Source organism: Mercenaria mercenaria, chromosome 19, assembly GCF_021730395.1.
Source record: "Mercenaria mercenaria strain notata chromosome 19, MADL_Memer_1, whole genome shotgun sequence".
Taxonomy (NCBI): Eukaryota; Metazoa; Mollusca; class Bivalvia; order Venerida; family Veneridae; genus Mercenaria; species Mercenaria mercenaria.
Window position 1 is genome coordinate 25,743,694 of NC_069379.1, and position 25,445 is coordinate 25,769,138.

The following is a 25,445-nucleotide window of genomic DNA, read 5'->3' on the forward strand; positions in this document are numbered from 1 at the left end:
TGTGACCTACTGACTTTCTTAATATTTCATTATCAGTTTGACATTTGAAACATATTGTTACGACTCGGGTGTTGCGGAGATGGGTAGGCTAGGCGTACTGAAGAACTCTGGGTAAACTTCACTCAAGTAGTCGAGAAGACAAATAGGGTATAGCCAGGTTGACTCAGTGTACCGTAAAACTAACTAAACTAGAGAGACTATAAAACTCAGGATAACAAGTAAAGAAATTTATTAATGTTGATATATCATACTCCAGAAAATACAGGTGAAGTCAACACATTAAACAAACACATCTAACTGATATCAAATGTAACCACACATTCTTCTTGAAATAAACATATTCAACTTTTGAATTCTGTCAGTATAAGTACAAGCTTATCAATAAGATTAAGACTGTTCCGGCTTTCTATAGTTTACAGGTAGCGAAGCGAGTTTCAATGAACTTTAAAAATGTTTTACAAAACAATACTGCACACTATTAAAGGCCCAAAATGCAAGATTCAATACACAACTCCTTTCGTATTAATCTATTTATGACATATCTGGCGTTCCATAAGTTGTAAATATTGACACGGATATAAAGACAATGTTCAGCAACAGAAATTCCTTCTATAAAAATATAGTCGCTATATTCTCAGTACTTTAATTGTCTTTACTTTAAATAAGGAATGAATATGTAAATACATCTGTGTAAATAAAACTTGTAGAAATGTTACTAAATGTCGTATCAAAAGGGCTTTTATAGACCTATGGCTTTTAATTAATATAAATTCTGATTGCAGAGCACTTTTCTTGCATCTATGTTCAGCATAGTGTTCATTTTAATTAAAATCTATTTAAACAAGCCAAACGTGGTTTTAGGTCTGAACGCTTGAGCTGAAGAGATTTCAGATGGCCAAAATCGGGCCCTTTTATAGTTTTCCAGAGAACGTGACCCAAAACAGTTACCAAAACAGTCCAAATGGGTTACTTTGGGTAAATTGACCGAATGGTTAGTGACCGACGGGTCACAGTGACCGAATAGTCACAGTGACCTAAAACGTTAAACTCTATGCTGAATACTGCTGCTTCATAAAATTGGCGATTTTAAAGAGTGTATAGATGAGAAGAACATCAAAATATGCACCATTGGGTTAACTCTAGCATGTACAAGTGGTTTAAACATCTTAAAAGATTGTTGCAGATTACAACGATATCAATTTTACTTAGCAACGGAAGTAAACAAGCCCAGAATGCAATGCAAATAAAAGTACATCCTGTTTGGAAAATGTGACAAATTCGAGAGAATAATGATGAAATGTGCAAATCACAGACTAAATAAAAGGAAGATACTTATCTTAAACAGACAATTCAGATGTTTGGAACAAATTTGTAGCAGCTGAAGTAATTAACACACTGTGAAATTGATGAAAAGTCCTAAAATAACATGTCAGCGGAAAAGTAAACAAGTTTTGGATTAGATTTAAACGAGCATGGGGATGTATGATAAGCGTCCGATCGTTCTTGTTAATTAGATCAACACTCATGTGTACTTGCAACATAAAAGAATAAACAGATCACTGACTAGAAGACAATAAATGGTAAGCCCCACCCCCACCCATAATCCAGGTTGTTACAATATTACTCAGGTGAGCGATCCAGGGTCATCATGACCTTCTTGTTATTTCCTCCTGTGTGTTCTACACAATTGTTTATTGTATTTTCAGCCCGTTTACTAACAATAAGACCTGAGACATGACATGACGTCATTTGTGTAGTCCTTTATTGTCAGTCCTCCTGATAATATATCGAGCATTGTTTCAATGTCTATAGATTTCCGTTTTGTTTCAAACTCAACGGCCTTCTAGTTTAATTGCGTTGTTCGTTAACTTTCACGCGAGGCAAGGTATGTGACAGTGAAGGTTGCTTTTGTAAACTTTTATTTGTCGAATGTATTGCTTCCAAGTACAAATGCCTGTCACTAAGTATTTGTTGATGTTCTTGTAGTGTAGGAGCATGAAATAGTGAATAACTGATTTACTCAAAATAAAAGTTGAATAATTTAAAAGATATATTAACGAGGTATTGGAATTTAGGAGAGAAACATCTATTTATTTGTGCTAACATATATTTATATTCTTGCTTACGTATTTTTCGACTAAAGTGCCTTGATTTGCATTTCTATTTAAAGCGTTTAATAAATGAATGAATGAGTTGGATTTTAAGGCGAATCGACACAAAAGGTCATATATCGCCAAAAAAAGTTAAATTGATAACATTTATTGTAAAGCATATCTAAAACCATTTAAGTAAAAATGTATATACATATATAGTGTTACAAATTCAGTTTCAAACATAAAAAGAATTGCAAAAGTTGTGAATAAAAATTCAATAAGGTTGAGAGTTTATAATGTAAGCCTATTTTTCAAAAATTGTAAACTTTTGTCGACAGGAATTTGCTCAAACAAGTATCTAAATGATTCAACATCATAGTATAAATTGCGCTGTGGATCGACGTCTACACAGTCGATTAAAATATGTTTGATAGTAAGCGGTGTTTGACATGGTATACACTCAGGTTGATCTTCATTGTCCAGAAGATAAGAATGAGTCAACCGAGTATGATATATTCGACAACGAGAAAGAACAACTTCCTCCCTGCGAACAGATCTGTTTCCTTGGTGTCAGTCACCTAGAGTAGGTTTAATACCATGAAGTTTATTGAACGAAGCATTGTTCCATGATGATTACCATTTAGATATATTTGTTAATATTTGACTTAAAATCAGTATATAGTAATTTCAAATTAGATTGTGTTAATGAAAGGGAATCGTTGTTGCAGTATCAGCATCCTCATTTCCATAAATACCAACATGACTAGGAATCCAACAAAAAATAATCGACTTTTAAAATGATAGTTCATGAACCTTGAGAAGAATATTTTGAATGAAAGGATTTTCCATATTTCGGTTGAGAATTGATTGTAAAACTGGAAGTGAGTCGGAAAAGATAATAAACATTTATTCGTTATATTTGGAAACAAAATTTAACGCCAAATCAATAGCTTTTGCCTCAGCTTAAAAAATTGTGGCGCTATTTGGCAAACGTAATTTTGATTGTTGTAGGTGGCTGACGGCGGCCAATAATTGTATCATCTTTTGAACCGTCTGTGTAAATTGAGAAATGACCCTTGTAAGTTGACTTGATTTCATTATATTTGGACTTGAATATTTCAGGGTTTGTTTCTGACCTTTTTAAGGCAGTTTTCATATAAAAAAAACTGTAGGAGAAACAAGAGTCCATGGTGGTGTATCCGGAACCTAATTCTCCTCCACACCATCGAACTCAAAGTCAGTTTCTTTCATAGAAGTGTTAATGTGAAATCCAAAAGACTTGATTTGTTTTGGTTTTTTATCAGAGTATTTCGGTTTAAAAACGATTTTCTAAGCAGGATTGGATTTGTTTGCAGCCACCCACAAAGCATTTTGCAATGACAGTTTTTCACGTTGGGTGTAAAGTGAGGGTTCATTTGCTTCAGCATACAAGCTTTAAACAGGCGATGTTCTAAATGCGCCAAGAGCAATACGAAGACCTTGATTATGGATAGTATCTAACATTTGTAGATATTATTTTCTTGCTGAATCATAAAGAACACAACCGTTATCTAGCTTGGATCTAATCAAAGCTCTATAAAACCTTGCGATTGGCTCCCCAAACAGTATATGAAATAAACTTGAAAAGATTCAATGATTTCAAACATTTGGCTTTCATGTATTTTACACGTGGTATAAAAGAAAGCTTTTTGCCAAAGATAACACAAAGAAGTTTTGCTTCGTCAAAAACGGGTATTTTTGTACCATTTAGGAAAAGCTGAGGGTCACAATGTTTTGTTTCCGTAAGTGACAAAAGTGGACACACTGAGTTTTCGATTTGGAAAATTTAAAACCATTTTTCCTGGCCTAAGTTTGAACTTTATTCAAACAGTGCTGTTATTGGCGTTCAATTGTAGGCATATTTTTGAGTGATAGCATGTCAGAAAGTCATCCACATATATAATGAACAATCTGTCCCTGGTAACAAACATTTCACAATATTATTAATTTTAATGCTAAAAAGTGTAACATATAAAATAGTACCTTGCAGAACTCCCAGTTCTTGCTCAAAAGAGTCAGAATGGGTAGAACTAACACGTACTTTAAAATTACGATCAGATAAAAATTGTGACATAAATGTTGGAAGACGACCTTTTAAACCTAAGTCGTCAAGGTCATTCATAATACTATATTTCCATGTCGTATCATAAGCTTTTTCTAAATCGAGAAAGACAAACACAGTATGCTCTTTTTAATAAATGCGTCACAAATAAAATTTTCCAGTCGAAGATGATCAGTTGTGCTGCGCTGCTTGTGAAAACCGCTTTGAAAGTTCGAAATTAAGCCATACGATTCAAGATACCGAACTAGTCTAGAATTTATCATACGTTCTAGAGTTTACATAAACAGCTAGTAAGGGCTATCGGTCTATAATAACTGGGGTCCGTGCTATCTTTCCAAGGTTTTGGTATTGGAATAACAATAGCTTCTCTCAAGGAATCTGGAAAAATACCAGTTTCCCATGTAATATTTCAAATCTAATGATTCTTGTGGCACATTAAGTGTTTTAAAAATTGGTAATGAATTTGGGCTGAACCAGCTGCCGTATCATGACATTTGTCTAGAAAAAATTTCACCAAGAGTATTGGCAATGCCCTCATTGGTTGATGCAATAGACTGGCCTGATTTTGTTAGATGAGAAACATTGGACGTTTTTCCTTTTCCATTATTTTACGAATCATTTCCCAGACGTTTTAACCGACGACCTAGAATTCAGTTTAGAAACGTATGAATGCCAAGACTTTCTTTGCTTGTTTTATAGTTCTTCGAGCTTTTGCTCTCAGAACCTTAACAGACTATAGATTGTCTTTTGTGGACCGCTCTACGTTTTCGAATAGCGGTCTTACAATCATCATTATACCATTACTATTTCTTAAAGTTTTCGGAATGGATTTTTCTGCAATATCAGATAAAGTAATAGAAAACTGGTCAACAGGATCATAAAAAAGTGTGAAATTCTCCAACGTCAAATCATTTTTACACAAAGACTGATATTGTTGTCAGTCAGGTTTATTAAATTTAAAATAAGAGGGATAGTCTGACGTTTGATGAACGATATGATGAGATAAAAGGAAAATGATCACTTCTATGTAAGTCATCTGACACCGTCCATTCAAAGTCAAGAAAAAGGCTTGGTTGGCAAATTGATAAATTAGCCTTAAGGTGGAATGCGCCCCAAAAGTTTTTGCCGAATATTATCCTGAAATTTATACTGTTCAAAATTCAAGATATATGCGACTGAGTTCCGGTTTTACTTTTTCGCCATATGTTTTTTTTTTTTGCTATTGTGTCACAAACATGGCCCCTGACGTCACTTTTCGTGACCGAGTTCCGAGTGTTTTCGGCATTCTTCCTTTCCCGCGCTCTGAATGTCATATAAATGAAAAAAACAAAATAATGTTCATTTTGCAAACAGAAAATGCAACTCAATGGTATAAAATTCAGTGAAATGAAATTGACGCTTAGGACGTCAGTGACGATTTTGTGACGTCAAGTTTTCAAAATCGTTCTGTCTTAATAATTATTATACATAAGTTAATTGTCAACAATTTTGCCAACTGATAGAATGGCTATTGTCGGAATTATGCCTCTTAAAGTTAGATCATCCATACCTGCAAAAACCATGTCAAATGCATAGGCTATGCTGAATAAAATTTGCCCATAAAACTATACATTTAATATCATGTCTACTTATATGATAAACGCATTTAAACATTCATTTCTATATTAATATCTTTTTTTGGCTTATGTACTTTCAAAGATGACAATAAAAGCTACATTCCACTATATTTGACCAGTGTTATTTCTGTTACTTTTACTTAATCCACCAAAAGTCGATGTTTCCAATACTAAGCAGCAGTTACTTTTTCCCTAATAAATTTGTTGTGTCTAACCAAGTAATCTTGATAAATCATGTAGTTAACACTCAAGCCATTAAGTATGTCTGAATAGTTCAATTCATAATTTTACTTAACAGTTTTTGCTTACCCTTCTAAGAAAGTTTCCCCTTGATTTCACCAATCCAAGTGAAAAAACTCCACCGAGGTCATGCCACTCCGCCACTCCTAGTGTAATGTTTGTTTTGACAGTGATTCTCACGCCATCCCCCGATCCTAGTGTACTGCTTGATTCAACAATATTCTCATGTCACCCTGGTGTACTGTTTGAATCGACAGTGCTTCTCCTCTAGCTCCAATATAATAACATATAGCAACAGTTCAACGCATATGACAAGAGGATGTAGAAGCTGCATACGCGAACATCTAAACAAAAGAAAATCAAATATCTAGTTTATTTATTTATTTTGTTGGGTTTAACGTCGCACAATTAAATATCTAAAGAATAGAAATAATATACAGTTACTCAGTTATTGATGACATCGTTCTTACGATAAAGTCACAAAACACATAGCCCTAGGATCTATGGACGAAAATTATTAACTAGATGGCGGCAGTAAGATATGTTTGCGGATAATATACTCAAGAATCAATGTAACTGCAATACCCGCACGACTAAACCAATGATAATGTATTATGGAATTACTTTCCCACGTAATACTTAATACGTGCATGCAAAGGAAGCATCTAGCACAGAAAACAGATGCCGACATATTCCGTTCAATTTGATTCGCCTTAGAAATCCGCTTTTACAACAGTTACAGTTAAACAATTTAATAACAAGCGTTAACATCAATATTTCGGACATAAACCAAAGTATAGTCTGTATTGAATATGGTAGAACAAAACAGGACGCCTTTAATGGACTAAAGGCAATGGTTTAATAACATTTAGCTTTTACCTGTCTGCTTTTACAACAGCCACAGCAAAACAGTTTAGTAACAAGCGTTAACATCAATATTTTGGTCATAAACCAATGTAAAGTCTGTATCATACATTTTCTTTATTAATTTAGGGTAGTCGATTTAACGTTTAGACTAAAACAATTTATACAACAACAAAACATAGAAAGAAAGGATTGCTTCACATGAAAATTAAACAGCATATGAAACATGTTTATTACTATTAAACCAATTATCAGTACGGGACAGTACTGCAGAACATGTAATTGTCAGACAAATTGTTGGTACAGATGTTGTTCGTTCATCATTTGATGATATACTCCTAAACCTTAATTCAAAAACACAATGTCTTCAATTCTATACAACAACAAAACATAGACAGAAAGGATTGCTTCACATGAAAATTAAAAAGCATATGAAACATGTTTATTACTATTAAACCAATTATCAGTACGGGACAGTACTGCAGAACATGTAATTGTCAGACAAATTGTTGGTACAGATGTTGTTCGTTCATCATTTGATGATATACTCCTAAACCTTAATGTCAAAAACACAATGTCTTCATAAAATGGTAACAAAGAATGATGGTTGTTGCTACTTTTTCAACAATTTCCCTTGAAAAAAAAACAACAACAGTATTTTTATATCATTAAATAACCTGTGAATGTTCGACATAAACAGATAAATAACGCAAGAATTAGTATTTGAAATAATGCATGAGCTTGAGCAGACAATAATTGTATCTGTTCTTTTATTTTTTATGTAACAGACAGAGTTTGTTCAACGACTTATCTGCATTTCGCCTGAATCCCTTTTTGCTCTGTGAAAAGGCTAGCTTCAAACAGTTGATGTACATAATTTTTAAACACGAAGTGTTGACTTGCCTGCTGAGTTATTTGTGAAGGAATGAACCGGTTTGAAATATAAAATGACCACACCCGTGAACTGCTCATGCATGAACTTGATTAATCGAGGCACATTATATTATATGGACAGGATCAAGAGAACTTAACTTCCTATGTGTACATATTTTGTGCACAGAAATAAGAGTATTGCATATGCGCGAGAAGAAACCTTGTGCTAAACTAAATCTTGTTATTTAGTTCTAATCAGAAAATACCAATTGAAGCAATTTCTTGAAGTGCGAATTTTTCATTATAGGTTAGAATATATTAAATGTATCCGCTACTATTTTCTATATAAAAACGAACAATTAATAACATATTTTATTCAGCATTTCCAGCCTTTCACTTCTTGCGAGACTACCCTTGTCTTGAAAGTCTGTCTTTATGCAAACAAAAAAATACCAAAATATTATTGATTGATAACAAAGCAATGAAACCATTGTCGCTTGACTGAGACACATGTTGAAAACGCTAATATTGCGTAGGTAGGTATCCGTAAAACAGGTCCACTTTACTTTCATTTTACCAAGCAGCTTCAGCACACAATTTGGAAGCATATAATGTAAATAAAAAAACATCCGCAGACATTCTCCATTACAATCAAATATCAATTAAATTATATATAGCATAAAAATGCCCTTTACTTGACGGGAAAATAGCACTATAAACTGATATGGACTACCCACGGAGGCATATCCGGCGAATTACTACCATCGTACCTTAGACGGAGATATCTCCACGGGGATCACGCACCATATATTATATAAATATAAAGCAATGCACTTTATTCGACAAAGCACTGTTAAAGAGACATAGAAAAATGTAGCTTTAATAAAAATGTAGTAAACCTTTGTCTGCACCTAGCTGACACGTTCCCACCTTAGATTCACGAACCAGAGCTATTAAGGATCCTGTCTACCCGATCACTTGCACTAAGGAGGACAGTATAACAATGTCATTATTGTTTAAATACTGCAGATAGAATTAACAGTAGCATTTATGCTGGAAGATTCAATTACTACTGGTTGGATTGATAGTTGATTAAAAGACATTTGCCTCCCCTGGACCTATATATAGTATTTGATGCGTATAAACGAAGTTTGCAATTTGTAATTTCGAGATTAATATCAAGTCTATAATACCCAGTGTGTTAGATTCTGGAAACTGACAAACAGATAAAACAAGTAAGCAGCTTATATCTAGGAAAAAGATGTATAAAGTTGAACCTGTCATGCAATTATCTGGAAACACCTCTCCTCAGAGAGCTTGTCATAAGCAATATCCATATAACCTTTAAAATCTACAAGTAATAAATGTGAATAATTGACAGAGAACAAACACCGGTGCATAGAGTAATGACACGAGGACAGAATATGCTACAATTAGAATTGGTAGATCCTCGCATTTTAATATTTATTCAACTCTTTTGATAAATTCAATAGGAAAAGACATTCATCAAATACACTATTAATTTTCTCTTGAACTATATTCTTAACCTTTACCCTGCTAAATTTCTAAAATGGACTGGTCCATCATTCAATTTAGGCAATACCATTTATTATTTGAAGGGATGTTTACTGAAGATTTACTGACTGCATGGCAAATAGTGCAGGTCATGATCAGCCTGCACGGATTACTTACCACCATTTATTTGCTGCTGATTCTCATTATCATTACTATAGTATACAATTGACGTTATTACATAACTCCTTTTATCCTACTGTCAGTCTACTAAAACTTTATCTTTTGCGAATAAAATAGGTGATATCCGATATAATAGGTTTAACATACAATAGCATCGATCAGGATCCACTTAAGTTTATATTGTTTTATTTTAATTGTTATATAAATAAAAATGGCTTCAACATAAACACAGTCAAATTTGACCATTGCAAAATCCATTTGGTATTATCTGATTCTGGACATGTAGTTCAGTTACAAAAAAAATGTTTCCCTCGTGTAAAAACGATGTTACATTCTACAATATATTGTTCGATATTGAACTCGGTGATCAGGCTATTATCGTAGTCGATAGAGAGCAAAACGACTGTACAACAATGCTGTAGGTTCTGACCGTAGATCTGATGGATGTATCTTTTATCCGATTTTCTCCATTATTTATGATTGTCTTGTATATTGTATCTCATATTATATCGTTAATATTTCGATTTTTACATACTAGTAAACATTAATTGCATATGAATGCATTATATATGCAATTTGAAAATGTTATAGGAATAATATTTGTAAAATAACGGAAAATAAATCAGAAAAGAACGTGGGATTAAAGTAACAAATTAAATGATAAAAAGTGCAAAATAGTGTAACTATGGTTTTCATAAGATCTATAAAAATAGATGCGCGTTACGTTATCCATTGCACTAAAAAGTCACTTTATCATTTTAGTTTAATGATTAAGGACTAAATTTTATTTTTGTGCGTATGTACGGGTTTCAACCAAACTGGGACTTCTTGCAAATAATCCAGAAAATCGTAAGAGTGGTTCAGGGATTTGCAAAAACACAATTAGTTAAACGCAAATAGAAAATATATATTTATTTAAGACATATAACCAACCCAAATTGTAAGTAATAAACCAAACAACAATATCTGGAAAGCAAATAGACACGTAAGTTCATTTATAAAGTATGTTGCATTACAGTATATATTACCTAAACGCTTTTTGGTCAGATATCACTTATCTTATAAAGGGAATTCCATCATTTGATAATCACTAATGACAGTTGGAAACAGGATTATGACAATGAAAAACGCTTTAATGACGTCATTCATCAGGTTTCAGAAATTAAAATGCAAATTTATATCGACCATTTATTGCAGTTGTATTCATTCGCATCTTTACAGAAATCAAAGCGCTGAAAGCACAGAAAGGTTGAAACCTTTCGAAAAACATATGGTTCTGGTAAGAAGTTAGTTCAATAACATTAAATTTGCACAGGGCGCCTTTTAATATTTGGACGTTCAATATGTCACTTTGTCAAGTTTAATTGAATGACAGCCATTTACATAGCAAAAGTTTCAACCTTATTTTATTGAAGTGTAATGTAGGAAAACTCTCAAACACGTGATATATTGGTTTACCGTAATTTTAACTGCGCCAGGAATTACTTCCCCTACACATAGCACAGACTACTCTAGCGTAATTTAATTAAACATCATGAACAATACAACGCACTAGTAAAAAAAAAGCTGCGGCCATTATTTAACGCACTTGTACCGCCGAATGCATGTAGACTAGATTTTTAAACCGCTTTTATATGAACTAATAACTTAATGAAATACATTTTAATCTAACACAGCCAATAAGTGCTGGTTACACCCATCAATTAAAATCATATGCACACTACACAGACAATACCTTAGTAACGGGAAGCATTTTTTTTTATAAAATCCGACCATGAGAATACGTTGCGTCTAAAATCATTTTTATAATAAAGAAAATTGGACAGTTTCGTGTTGTGATGCAAAAGCGAATTAATGTAAATTTCATTTTCAAAGTGAGGACAGGTCTCCGCTAATTTCAGTATGTTCAATGGATGTGTAAAACAGGTTTTCTTTGGCCGTTGTTGGTATTTACCTATCACATTTTAGTCACTTCCACCGTGAACTTGTAAAATTTTCCGCAAGTTTTTTGCGGAAAGGTCTACCGGGAAATTTATGAAAACTTCGATAGAACATCGGACTATATGAAATGCCAAAATCGTAAAATATTAAAGTCCGACGTTTACTTATCGACACTAGTAAGAAGTGTGTATGTAACCTTCACTTTCACAGGAGCTGGTATTTAAGGCATGAAGGTAGTTATTCGCCAGATATGCCACCATGGTCTACTCGAATTTAGTTCATATAAATAGATTTTTCCCGACTAGTAAAACCTACTTGCATGACAAATATCAGCTTTATTTATGCTTGTTTGTAAGAAAAATGTCTGCTGGTGTTTTAAGCTACGTTACATGTTTCAAAAAGTTAGTCGAAGCTGTTTGGTAAAGTTAAAGTAAAGTTTGTATTTCCTGCTGTCTACCTATACCATATTTGCGTTTCCAAACAATGTTTATTCAACAGAAACTACAAACTCATTGTGTACATAAATGCGCTTCCATTGTTTCCAAACTGCGCTTATCATTCAAGAAAGATAAAACAAACAAAAGTGTCATTGTGGTCCTACTGTTCACCAGGGTTTCAAACGCTATTCTTTAAGTAATCAGATCTCCAACAGTTCAACTCAAATATTATTTATGTTTGCTATGTATCAAGTTTTTTTTCTATAATTGTAAGTTGAAGCATATTTTCAAGAATTGCTAAATTTTGGTGATAAATTAGTAAATCAAAAAATTACCAAGTGTAAATTTGAAGGATATGAAAATAATATTGTAAAATCAGTCACCTCCCATGACTGTTTGCTAGGTTTCAAGTTGTTTTTGTTTTTGTACAGTTGCTTAATTGTGAGGCTTAATAGATAAATTAAACGAGAATTATGATTTGTTCTAGCAGGATTGGCATATAAGTGAGAACTGTTATAGAAAGGTTCAGAATTCAAAAGCTATACATGTATACCATCTTATATGTACCTCTGCATGTCGGTCTTTGGATTACAGTATGTTATAGCGTTTTGAAAACTAAAGAACAAATCTATAGTTGGCAGCAGGCAACAACAAATTATACACATTCTTGACCTAATCAATACCACTTTCTATGTTCACCAGTCTATTGTACATATAATGTTTGAGTGAATGTTTTCTTGACAAATCGTTGTGTATTAAAAAAATAAGGCTGCTTATTAAGAAGAGCCATTTTGTCGACTTCCACATATCAAAAACACAATTTTCAGATATATAGAATAATGTTTTGACAAATAAGAATCTTATTCTTAACTTAGTCTATAAGCTAGAAGACATACTTTAAAAAGTATTTCTATGTAGCTAGGTTCAAAGTATCGAGTAGAATAGAAAAATCTAATTATTTTTCAAAATTTAACACGATATCACATAATACACCAACTTTCACAATTTTTGGAGCAAGGGTTGTATAATTCTACACATTTCAGCGAAATCAATTTCTTGTTTAGCCGACGCTAGAAATAAAATGTACTGATGTCACGACTTAAGTAATCGTGACACCAAAACATTAAAAATGTTGCAACCCTACTTCTTTAATTTATGGGTTGTTGTCTTCAAACTCCGCTACCTTGTTAAAAATGTTTGTACAAACGACCGACCCTGCTAAAACAACAGTAGAAGTCAGTGGGATCCACCAAGCTAGAAACTAGACCTGTATCTACCCCAAGATCATGCTGTTTTGACTTCCATGCAGTTTTGAGATAAGAAAAAGAACTATACACAAGAAAATCGTCAGGAGAAGACGCAAATGCCCCTTGATATGATTTGATTCAATTTTGCTTAAAAGAAATCAAACAGTTTCATTTATCGGGGACACATATGTAGGCCAACAAACAGAGAAACTTCACATCAGGCAAACATCCACATTTGATATTCTAAGATAAGATTTATTAATTGAGACGGAAAGACAATTACAATTAACATAAGCTCTGATGAGATTTGTAACCGACTATAAATTCTCGTCATGTACTGCTTCGATTCTATTTTGCTTGATAATCTATTTTAAAAACTCTGTAGCTTTTACTCTGTTTTATTAACGTTTATAAAAATGACAACTTTCATGTGAATTTTTCAATTCAACAACAATTAAAATACAAATCCGGAACTGATGTAATGTTGTTAAAAGACATAGTAAAGTACCGCTAATATCTAAATATATTCAGGATTTGCAAGGAATGTCAATTATTTAACTTGTAAGTACTAAAATAGGTTGTTATATAAAATATCAAGACAAATATGTAAGTTAATCAGACTTGCACATGCAGTACGACCATTTGCTTAACTTTTAACGTGTAGCTTTCCGTGCTAAAGTGGACTATTATAGCAATTAATATAGTACAGTTATAAATAAAAAGGAAATCTTAAACAAATATTTTGACTCAATTTTACATAAATCTTACAAAGATATTAAAACGAAAAAATAAAATGTTAATATGAATCGGTCATTATAAAAGCTGTACAAAAATAAGAATAAAAAATAAGAATAAAGGGAACTTCAAGTAATTCAGAAAGCAAATCTATTTTTAAATGAAATAAAGCAGTTTATCATTTAGCTTACTCCTCCACAGTGATCTCCCTTGTCATTCGAATCAGGACAGGTAGAAAGAATCGCATGCAGATCTATATCTTATACAACTAATAAAAATGATTCAGATCATATGCTGTTTTATTACTGACGAGTGCATTATGTATTACAGTAAGGCTAAACTAGAGAAATCTTTATTATACGTTTTGAACTATTTTTCACGGCATATTTTCGTGCGCTTCGGTCACGTCTGGGTTTTTTCTGAAGTGTTTTAAAGGAATACACCTTCGCTTTTCAACTTAGCCATGCTCGACAGATCAACAGACTTAAAAAACATAATTTTAATACGAAATGACGCATTCTTTAACCTTATTGTATTTACATATGTATGAAAATATCAACCGACTGTAGAACAATGTTCAGAAAACAGTTTGTATCAATAAGAATATCTGTCGATTAGCCCGAAAAAACGAGCAAAAACCTTACAGCGGATTAATCTGTCATTCAGTGAAAATGGTTAGTCTGATATTTTTGCAAGCTCTGGAATACGGTAATTATAGGTCTCAACCACTTCGTGGTTTCAACCTAAAAACTAACATGAATTGTTTTGTTTGATATTATTATAAGACTACATATTTGATAAAAATGGGTGCGGTCAATGAAATCAAATCATTCACAAGAAAGTTGTAAAATTTAGAAATGACTAAAATTCAACATTGATACGGTTATCAAATATAGTTTGTTTATGGGGTGGTGGTGGCGGAAGAGTAGGGGGAGGGGGGTTGAAGAAGGTTGCCCCCCCCCCTCCCACACACACACACACACTCCTGCATCCGTCCTTGATATTTACTGGCACAAGTTAAAAGTTACCAACAAAAGGTAGCAACAATTATATAAAGTATTATTGTATTGCTGATAGTCAGTATCGAAGGTTGTAAGCGGAATACGTCTGTCTATATTTATGCACTTATACCTCCTCGATATGGAAAAGCATTTAGCGTTTACGAGACCATATAATATTAATGAATCAATACGGAAATGCTATGAATGCCTCTGACATAGTTAATTTGAAACCACATTTGTTAAACTTTTACAGGAAATAATGACATAGTGTCACTTATGTACATACAAATAGACATTTGCGGATTAAGTCTTCGTAGACTGTGAACACCTAAGACGATCGATTTTTCAAGGGAACCGTCTCAACATGATTTTAATTTATGTGTGGTAGGAAAACTTTCCTATAATGATGGTAAAGTCTGGCTTATTATGTCACCGCACAGGATAAGATTTGGATTTGTCTGTCCGTCCGTCTGTCCGCCAGAGAAATGTTTTGTTATGCATATCGCAAAAAGTATTTGATCTAGCGTCATAACACTTTCCTGAAATGTTCTTCAATATTATAAGTTGCGCATCTGCGACAAAGTTGAAAAGATGAGCTAATCTGATCGCAATGTATCCGTAGTACATCGTCGTCGTCGTCCGAAATGAAAAAAAACCCAAACTGGGATCAAAATATAGGTCAGCAGGTAAAACATTGTGAAAACTGTAGAAAACGTAATATCTTGCGTCTCCATTCCTTTGTTGTTATTATACAAAGGAACGTATTTTGGGATACCCCATGTGTTCATCTGACCGTCTGTCTGTCTGTGTGTCCGTCTGTCCGTTAGCAATTTCGTGTCGACTCCGTTCTGTAACTCGTGAAACCCCTTGAAGGATTTTAAACAAATTTGATACAAATGTTCTCCTCATCAAGACGACGTGTAGAGCGCTCTGTAACGCTTGATCTGTTTGAAGGATTTTACAGAAACATTGCACAATTGTCCATCAGAGCGCATGTTTTGGATGGCTGGCTAAAAGATCAATGTCACACTTAGGGGTCAAAGGTCATATAACTTTGTTTCTAGTGCGATGTGTAACTCTTGAACTGCTTGAAGGATTTTAAAAAAACCTTAAATGTTCACCACATTGAGACGACACGCAGAGCACATGGCTCGCTTCAAGGTAAAGGTCACACTTAGACGTTAAAGGTCACATGACTTTGTTTTTTTTGTTTATGTTGCTTTGTATTGCGGTGCTTTTGTTGTTATTTGGCAGATTCCTTTTTTGTTCACTTACAATATTTTTTGTTGAATTACTTCCCTTTTATGTTACTATAAATAGGTTTTTTTGTAACTTTTTTTATTGGCCATAGGTAAAAACCAAGACCACTTTTCGTTGGTACAACATGGATGGTACCTGCAAAGTTAAAATAGGGAAAAGTGGAAACTTCACAGGTCGCTCAACACGACAAAAACGAAAATGTTGCAGGCTTGCGGTTTGATTGAGCTTATTCATGGACGGTAGTGGAAATGCATGCTACCGTCCACGCCCTCTAGCCCCGGGTTGAGCAGAACTCAACATTTACACATGCTAAAGGTACAAAAAGCAATTTAGAGACATCCGCAGATGTATTCAAACGGCGGTGAACATGGAACCTTCAATGATACACGTGTTGAGGCGTGTAATTCCATGAAGAGCGGCGTTTTGACCCCAGATAAAATAATGGGTTTGCCCCAAACGAGAAAACAATGGGCATTTTAAGATGCATTTTGACATATCTGTACCTGGTAATGATTTTTTAGTGAATTTAGAGTTTTTCGGGGAATTTCTTCCCTTTGTTGTCCTTCTCCTTAGGGCTTCAACAGTAAAGTTCTTTGAATTTTGCTCGCATCCTCTAATATTTGACTTTATCAAAAACTTTAACCAAACATTCTAAGTTAAAAAGGGACATAATTCTTTCAAAATTCAAATCAGAATTATGAGGATTGTTTTCCTGGTGTAGACTTCGATAGTAAATAACTATTTTAAGTTTCAAGTCAATAGCTTCGATAGTAACAGAGATATTTTACTTTATCAAGAATTTTAACCAAAATCTCTAAGTTAAAAAGGGACATAAATCTGTCAAAATTCAAACAGAGTTATAGGGATTATTTCGCCTGGTGTAGACGTTGATAGTAAATAAGTATTTTAAGTTTCAAGTCAATAGCTTTGATAGTAACAGAGATATTTGACTTTATCAAAAAAATTTAACCAACGGCGACGCCGGGGCCGGAGCAAGTGCAATAGCTCTACTTTTTCTTCGAAAAGTCGAGCTAAAAACAGCACATCTTAATTTATATCACCAACCTCATAGTGATGATATAATAACCCAAACCCTATTGCCGTTATAAACTATTTTTCGTACTGCGCATTGTATAATCAAATTATGTTGAGACGGTCCCCTTGAAAAATCGATCGTCTCAGGTGTCCACAGTCCACTTAGACTTAATTCGCAAATGTCTAGTAGTGGGTGGATATAGAAATATAGTCTATTTCAATTATTTCAGCAACTTTTAATTGAGCCAAAGAAGTATGAAATACAATTTTATTTATTTTTATAGCTCTTTGATTGAGCCGGGCTTAGTGTGTTTGTAGACACTGTAGGTCTGCGGGGTCTGTGCGGGTTCTGCACGGTTGGCTTAAAGCCTCTGTAATAGTCACAGTGTCTGGGAGCCAACGGTATGGGTCCCGGGCGGGCTTCACGGGTGGTGCGGCTGTTCTGGATCCATGGGGTTGCATGCGCGAGGTGATGGTTTCTCGTGGCGCGACTCAAATTCTGGTGACATAGGTAAATAATACGTTATATATGTGTAGGTATAAAAATGATCCGTAGTCAAATATAGTTATATTTGTTGACGGTATATAGAGGGAGTGTAAATTGTATATAGTGGGAGTACGGAAATATTAAGTGATCGCCTTATTAACAAATAAGAAAAATCAACAACAACACGTGTAGCGTTTGTTCATAGATAATTACTAACTTCCAACGTTTCGGCGTTAAGCCTTCCTCAGGGAAGAATAACAATAAAAACAACGGACGTGACGTCGTTAAACAACGTCGCGTAAAAAGGCGGTAAAATGTATACAAAGTTTAGATCTACATTATTTACAATGTTAAATAAATTAAAAATAACGTTCCTTTAAACGGATTTAACAAACATACCGAGTAAATTGTCGGATAGAGTTTATACAAAATTTCCTATACTTATGTATATAAAAAACAGAAATAGGAAAAAACAACGATATACTCGGCATTACATATCTATATATGTAGATCAATACAATTAGTTAATTGGTCAATTAATATCAAATAAAACTTTAGAATTTAAACCATCTGGATAGAGCGTTTTCAGTTTATGTATCCACACTGTTTCTTTGCAGAGACGATCAATGTCATTTCTTACAACATCAATAGGCATAAAAGAAAAGTCCTTTAAGCAATGATCTCGTAAATTGAAATGTGATGCAACCATTGAGGAAAAAGTAGGGTCAGTAAAACTATTAATATCAAATCGGTGACTGTTCATGCGTTTTGATACAGGTTGCTTAGTTTGTCCCACATACTGTTTGTCACATTTTTTGCAAGTAATCAAATAAATTACACAGTTACTTTTACAGTTTACGTTATGATGTAAACTGTATGCTTGACCAGTCATTTGACTGGTAAATTCTGAACCTGTTTCGATATTGGTACAATGCGAACATCGGCTACCATTACATCTCTGTGAGAGATAAAGTTTATCACTTTGCTTATTGAACTCTGAACTTATCAAATAGTCTTGTAAATTTTTCGGACGTCTATAGGCAACAACAGGTTTACAGTTCTCATAAACGGATTTAGTTGTAAAGCTTTTTGATAGGTTCAAAATACTCCAGTATTTATTAATAGTGTTACCAATACGTGGAAGCGCTGGATCATACACAATAGTAAAAGGAATTACACTATTTTTGTCCCCAACTTGAGTCTGTAAAGCTTCTTGCTGAGATATATTGACTACTTTCTGGAAGGCACGGTCTAACACATCATGTGGGTAACCTCTGTCAACGAAGAATTCACGAAGCTGTGATAATGAATGTTTGAACTTGTCATCATCTGATATTATATGTCTATAGCGTTTTGCTTGACTATACGGAATACCGTTCTTACATTGTTTGGGATGACATGATGTATAGTCCAAGTACTGGTGGTTATTAGTTTCTTTCACATATATGTTAGTTTCGACACATAAATTCTCTCCCTTGGATATATTTACATCTAGAAACGAGAGCGAATCTTGTGAAATAGTATGCGTAAACTTTATGTCAGGATGAAAACTGTTTAACTCTCTGATGAAAAGTTCTAGTTCTTCCAAGGAATGATCCCACACCATAAAAATATCATCCAGGAAACGCAGCCAAAGTGTCGGTTGTAGATCTCGATTTCTAAGGAAGTCTTGTTCAAATTTTCCCATAAATAACGATGCGTATGATGGTGCCATTGAGCTGCCCATCGCAGTACCCATTTTTTGGAGATAAAAATCTTCATCAAATTTGAAATAATTATTTTGCAGAACAAGTTTAATGAGTTTGGCGATATCGTCACATTTCAACCTTCCATGTTCCCATAAATAACGATGCGTATGATGGTGCCATATTTTTTTTTTTTTTTTTTTTTTTTTGTGATCGCCTTATGTAATTTGAAAAAAAAAACAACACACAATTAAACGGATAAACGATAATTAAACACTTTTTATCCTGTTACATGTAAAAGTCCCATTTGCTCGTTTATTAATATAGAAATTTCCTTACTGCAGACCAATAAAAGTAGTGCCGTAGGTACAAACAAGTAGTTCCGTGCCATACAATTATTTAACCATCAAAATATAACCATTTTGCCACGACGGTATTTTTAGCTGTCGAACGTCAAAATTTTAACGTATTTTTTAGTCTGTGTAATATACATTTCTGTTTTTTTTTAGTTCTGACTGCAGTAACATGTTAATGCGCAAAAACTAGGTCATCAGACAAACGCCGAATATATATTAAATAAATTTATTGGCTAATATATATACGACTATTTTGGATTCTGGTTAATACATTTACGATTATAGTAGCATAGCACCGCGAGACACGGGAAAGTTGTAAATACATACAATTGAGTTGTAAATATTTGTGAATGAGTAATAGTTGTTCGATTTTATAAATGTTTTTTTTTTTTTGTTTTTTTCTTAATTATTCATTCCGTCAGTAGCGTTTTAATACATATGTACATGTATTCCATCAAAATGTTGATACAGTAATGAAATGACGGCGCTAGGAACATTTCACTTTTTATTTTTAAATCAAAGGTTCACATGTTACACTTTACTATTGATTATTCTCCGCGCATTATTCATAGATGTATCACTCAGTCTGCATTCCTATATCGGATTGACAAAGTCGGAATATTGGTAGGTAGGCGCTATGTCTGCCCGATATAAAAAATATGACCCACACCATTTTTTCCTGACGATTGGGCCTAGTGATATGTGTGTAAGATATGATTCAATATACCCTCAGTCAGTACCTAACCATTCATATGTGTTAAACACATCAAAAACAACAAAGGTCAAGTATTGGCCAGATTTAAATATAATGAATGTAAACTGTTTGACATCTGATTTCAACGTTGATGATTTTTTTTGTGAACAGTGAACTGAGTAAAAGACGGAGTGTCACCAGTGACGGATAGACGGTTTAATACCTGATCGATATCGGACCTAGACATGATCGGCCAGACATAAAACCAGTGAGCAAAACTATAATGGTATGACATTATTTTACGGTATTTATTCTATATAAAAAAGATATTGGTCCAGTCGTGGTTAAATATGGACTGGATTAGATAACACTTTTATAAAGTGCTGAAACGTTATCAAAACGGAACAGAAATTATTTCAGGGACTACATCTTCCGCTGGCTTTACAGGCCTTCATTTTGCAAATCTGTATAGAAATGTTGTTTTATTTTTTTTGAAAAATATATAATGTACTAGTAAATCAAACAATAATTTGTTTCTAAATGCTTAAAAGCATCAAGTTCAGTTAAACGGTCAAAAGTATTCATGAATGCAATTACGGGTTAATACTGATGGCGAGTTATGGTTTTATCGGTCACGCAAAATATTGCAAAGGTCTCTGTCTTAACTTACTTGCAGTATTTTAATTTATATGTCCACAAAGTACAGCTTACGGATAACTAATCTGAGGCTAATAAATTATATGTTTCGAGAAATCATTGACGAGGAGTATGTAGTAACCAGTCACATGTTTACATGCGGAGAAAGCCATATCTATAGGGAATCTTTGGAAGGCCGATACGCAATGCAAATTGTCAAATGCCTAATGCCGAATAATTAATGTTAAATGCCAATAACTTAATGCAAAATGGCAGTTACTTATTGCTAAATGACAGTTTCTTAATGCTTAATACATTATACCAAATGCTTTATGCTATATAATTAATACTGAATTCCTAAGGCTTAATGTCAAATAGCTAATGTTAATTGATAAATGATAAATGCTAATCGTCAAAATCTTGTACAACCTGTTTTGTTCAGAGACAGTCGATCCTCAAGTACTTTCAGTCCTTTGATTATTTTCACTGTTGTTTTGCAGTTATGTCAATTTCAGTCATGTTTATTTGTATGTTTTGTTATATAATATTGTATGTAATTCCTGAATGTATGCTACGGGTACAAATCAAAGTAAAGTGTAGCTATGACATCGGGTAATATTAAGATAATATCTTACAACTGTAGAGGACTACATGATTCGAAAAAAAGAGCAGATGTATTTTATTTTCTTAAAGAAAGAGATGCAGATATTTATTGTTTGCAAGATCTGCACATTACAGCTGGCATGCAGAAACAAGTTTACTCAAAATGGAATGCAAATTGCTATTTTAGTTTTGGTGAAACTAACTCGAGAGGTGTTGGCATATTATTTAAAAAACAAAAGGGCCATGATGGCTCTATATCGCTCACCTGTTATCATTGCACTTGAGGACAAGAAGGTCCTCAGAAAAAATATCTAAGTCCAAAGGACAGGAACAACAGAGGAAAGAAATATAACCAATAAGAAAAAAAAAATCTTACAAGGTACAGATATGTCAAAATACATCTAAAAATTGGAGATACCATCCATGTTGTACCACAGAAAAATGGTCTCGGTTTTTCCCTACGGCCAATAATAAAAATGTTACTAAAAACAATCTATTTATAGTAACGTAAAAGGGAAATTATTAAAAAAAAAATTATTGTAAGTGAACAAAAGAAGGATCTGCCAAATAAATCTGTTGACATAAATGAAATTTCAGATCAATATCTTCGTTAGTTACGGAAATATACCCATTTTAATTTGAAATAAAGGGAGGTAATTTGACATAAGATCAGTCCATAGTTATCTACCCTGATTGGCTCAGTCCAACCAATGACAATAATGAAATTTCAAATAAGTCCTATAAGTATATATAACTTACTGATATAAATCCATTTTGATTACAATCAGGGGAGGTAATCAGATATAAAATAACTCTGGAACCTACAAATGAATCTGATTTGTCATGGAATCTAAGATTTATTGTTGTTGAAGATATTTTGGAAGTTTGTATCAAATAAAATCATAAATGAAGTCTCTATATGGCTGCAAAAGCCAAAATAGCCAATTTTGGACCTTTAAGGGGCCATAACACTGGAACCCAAGATGGAATCTGGCCAGTTCAAGAAAGGAACTAAGATCTTGTGGTGATACAAGTTTTGTACAAGTTTGATTAAATTCAAATCATAAATGAAGCTGCTATTGTGCAGACAAGGTAAAAATAGCTAATTTTGGCCCTTTCAGGGGCCATAACTCTGGAATCCAATATGGGATCTGGCCGGTTCAAGAAAGGAACTCAGATCTTATGGTGACACAAGTTTTGTACAAGTTTGATTAAATTCAAATCATAAATGAAGCTGCTATTGTGCAGACAAGGTCAAAATAGCTAATTCTGGCCCTTTCAGGGGCCATAACTCTGGAACCCATAATGGAATCTGGCCAGTTTAAGAAAGGAACCAAGATCTTATGGTGATACAACATGTGTGCAAGTTTGGTTAAAATAAAATTATAAATGAAGCTGCTATTGTGCAGACAAGGTCAAAATAGCTAATTCTGGCCCTTTCAGGGGCCATAACTCTAGAACCCATAATGGAATCTGACCAGTTCAAGAAAAGAACCAAGATCTTATAGTGATACAAGTTGTGTGCAAGTTTGGTAAAAATCAAATCATAAATAAAGCTGCTATTGTGCAGACAATGTCAAAATAGTTAATTTTGGCCCTTTCAGGGGCCATAACTCTGGAACCTATAGAAGGATCTGGCCAGTTCAAGAAAGGAACCGAGATCTAATGGTGATACAAGTTGTGTGCAAGTTTGGTTAAAATAAAATCATAAATGAAACCACTATCGTGCAGACAAGAAATTGTTGACGCACGCACGGACGACGGACGACGGACGAAGGGTGATCACAAAAGCTCACCTTGTCACTATGTGACAGGTGAGCTAAAAACAGCTGTTTTTTCAAACTAATGATATTGTTGTAGATAAAGAAGGAAGTTAAGTATGTTAGATTTAACTGTATATTCGAAAAGATTCACTTTAGTAAATTTATATGGACCTAATGTTGATAAACCTGATTTTTATAGGCATATTTTCCAAAATATAGATGACATAGGAAATAGTTCATATAACATATCATATGGAGATTTTAACTTAGTAACAAATGTTGATTCAAATTACTGTAACTACAAATCCATAAAAAATCAATAGGAATGCCAGGATATTTTTACTTGATGCCATCAAAGACAGACGCTTGCATGATCCATTTAGGGAATTAAACGGTTATGCAAAAAAGTATAAATGGAGAAGATCCAATCCTACCCAGCAAGCAAGACTAGATTTTTTATAGTAACTGAAGACTTTCTTTCTGAAATCCGCGTTAGTGATCTAGATATAAGCTATAGGTCAGATCATTCGCCTGTTATTTTTAAAATTATTTCTAGAAGAAAAAAATACACATGGTAAAGGTTTGTGGAAATTTAATAGGTCATTATTACACGATAGTGAGTATCTTAAATGCATAAAAGAGAAAATAGAAGAGGTAAAAGCACAGTATTGCTTACCCGTCTATAATATGTTTAAGCTACCAGAAATAGATATGTTGATATTTAATTGATAATCGATGATCAATTATTCTTAGAAACCCTTTTAATGGAATTAAGAGGAAAAACTATATCGTATTCAAGTTTTAAAAGTAAATCTACTAAATCTAGAGAAGAGTATTTGATTTCAAAGATTAAAAAAGCTTGAGGAAAATTTCTCCGAATTTACTTATTTCAAAGGCAGAATTAGATAATATAAGACATGAGAAAATGAGAGGACAATTTCATTTTACAATGGAGAAAAACCGTCAAGTTTTTTTGTGTAGTTTAGAAAAGACTAACTATGTAAACAAAACAATTCCTTTTACAGAAAAATATAACGGAAGTAAAGTTTACTCACAACAAGACAAGATTTTAAAAGAAACCGAATTGTTTTACAGTAAATTATATACCAAGAGGGATACACCCTGAGATATAAGTATTGAAGCCTTTTTAGAAAATGCAAACATTCCGAAGCTAAATAATGATCAATCAAATGATCTAGAAGGACTCCTTTCATATGAAGAAGTTTCAGAAACCCTATAATCTATGAAAAACGACAAGAGTCCTGGGTCGGATGGTTTCACTTCTGACTGTTTTTAAGTATTTTGGTTACAGCTTGGTAATTTTGTAGTAAGGGCTATCAATTTTGCCTTTCTGAAGGAACATCTCTCTGTTACACAAAAACAAGGTATTTTGTTTGTTTTGGGTTTAACGCCGTTTTTCAACAGTATTTCAGTCATGTAACGGCGGGCAGTTAACCTAATCAGTGTTCCTGGATTCTGTACCAGTACAAACCTGGTCTCCGCAAGTAACTGCCAACTTCCCCACATGAATTATCAGAGGTGGAGGACTAATGAAAACAAGGTATTAGTACTTGCATTCCAAAGGTGAATAAACCAAGGCAATATCTAAAGAATTAGTTTGCTTCAGGTACAATAGCAAGACGACTAAAGTTGGTTTGATAGGGATCAAACAGGATTTCTCAAGGGCAGATATATAGGCGCAAATACGCGTCTTATTTATGACATAATGAACTTCACTGAGCAAAATGAAATTCCGGGTCTCTTGATGATGATTGATTTTGAGAAAGCTTTTGATACTTTGTCGCTAGAATTTATTAACAGGACTTTTGAGTTCTTTAATTTTGGTCCAATGTTTAAGAAATGGATAAAACTGTTTTACACAGATATCAAAACATGTATTCAATCAAACGGGTATTTGACTGACTTTTTTGTTATTAGAAGGGGCTGTCGTCAGGGGGACCCGATAAGTCCTTACATTTTTATTTTATGTGCCGAGATTTTGGCAATCAAAATTAGAAACAGTAAGAAAATAAAAGGAATTGTAATTGATGGAGTAGAATATAAAATAAGTCAGTTTACAGAC

At 33.6% G+C, this 25,445-nt stretch overlaps 1 protein-coding gene across 1 annotated transcript; it reads right to left on the minus strand.

Moving 5' to 3' along the window:
- Nucleotides 1–9,067: 9,067 nt before the first annotated feature.
- LOC128551003 (uncharacterized) lies at nt 9,068–19,363 on the minus strand. Its single transcript, XM_053531241.1, has 2 exons — nt 18,580–19,363; nt 9,068–9,138 (listed from the first exon to the last, which is right to left on the minus strand). The coding sequence occupies exons 1-2, from the start codon at nt 19,361–19,363 to the stop codon at nt 9,068–9,070; spliced, it is 855 nt and encodes a 284-aa protein (XP_053387216.1).
- Nucleotides 19,364–25,445: the final 6,082 nt, after the last annotated feature.

Excerpts from the sequence above, each read along its gene's own strand:
- LOC128551003 (XM_053531241.1), bottom strand. The coding sequence starts at position 19,363 with ATGGGTACTGCGATGGGCAGCTCAATGGCACCATCATACGCATCGTTA. Across the intron at positions 9,139-18,579 it reads ACTTTATCTCTCACAGAGAT|ATTTTAAAGGTTATATGGAT; the intron begins GTAATGGTAGCC and ends TATTACTTGTAG.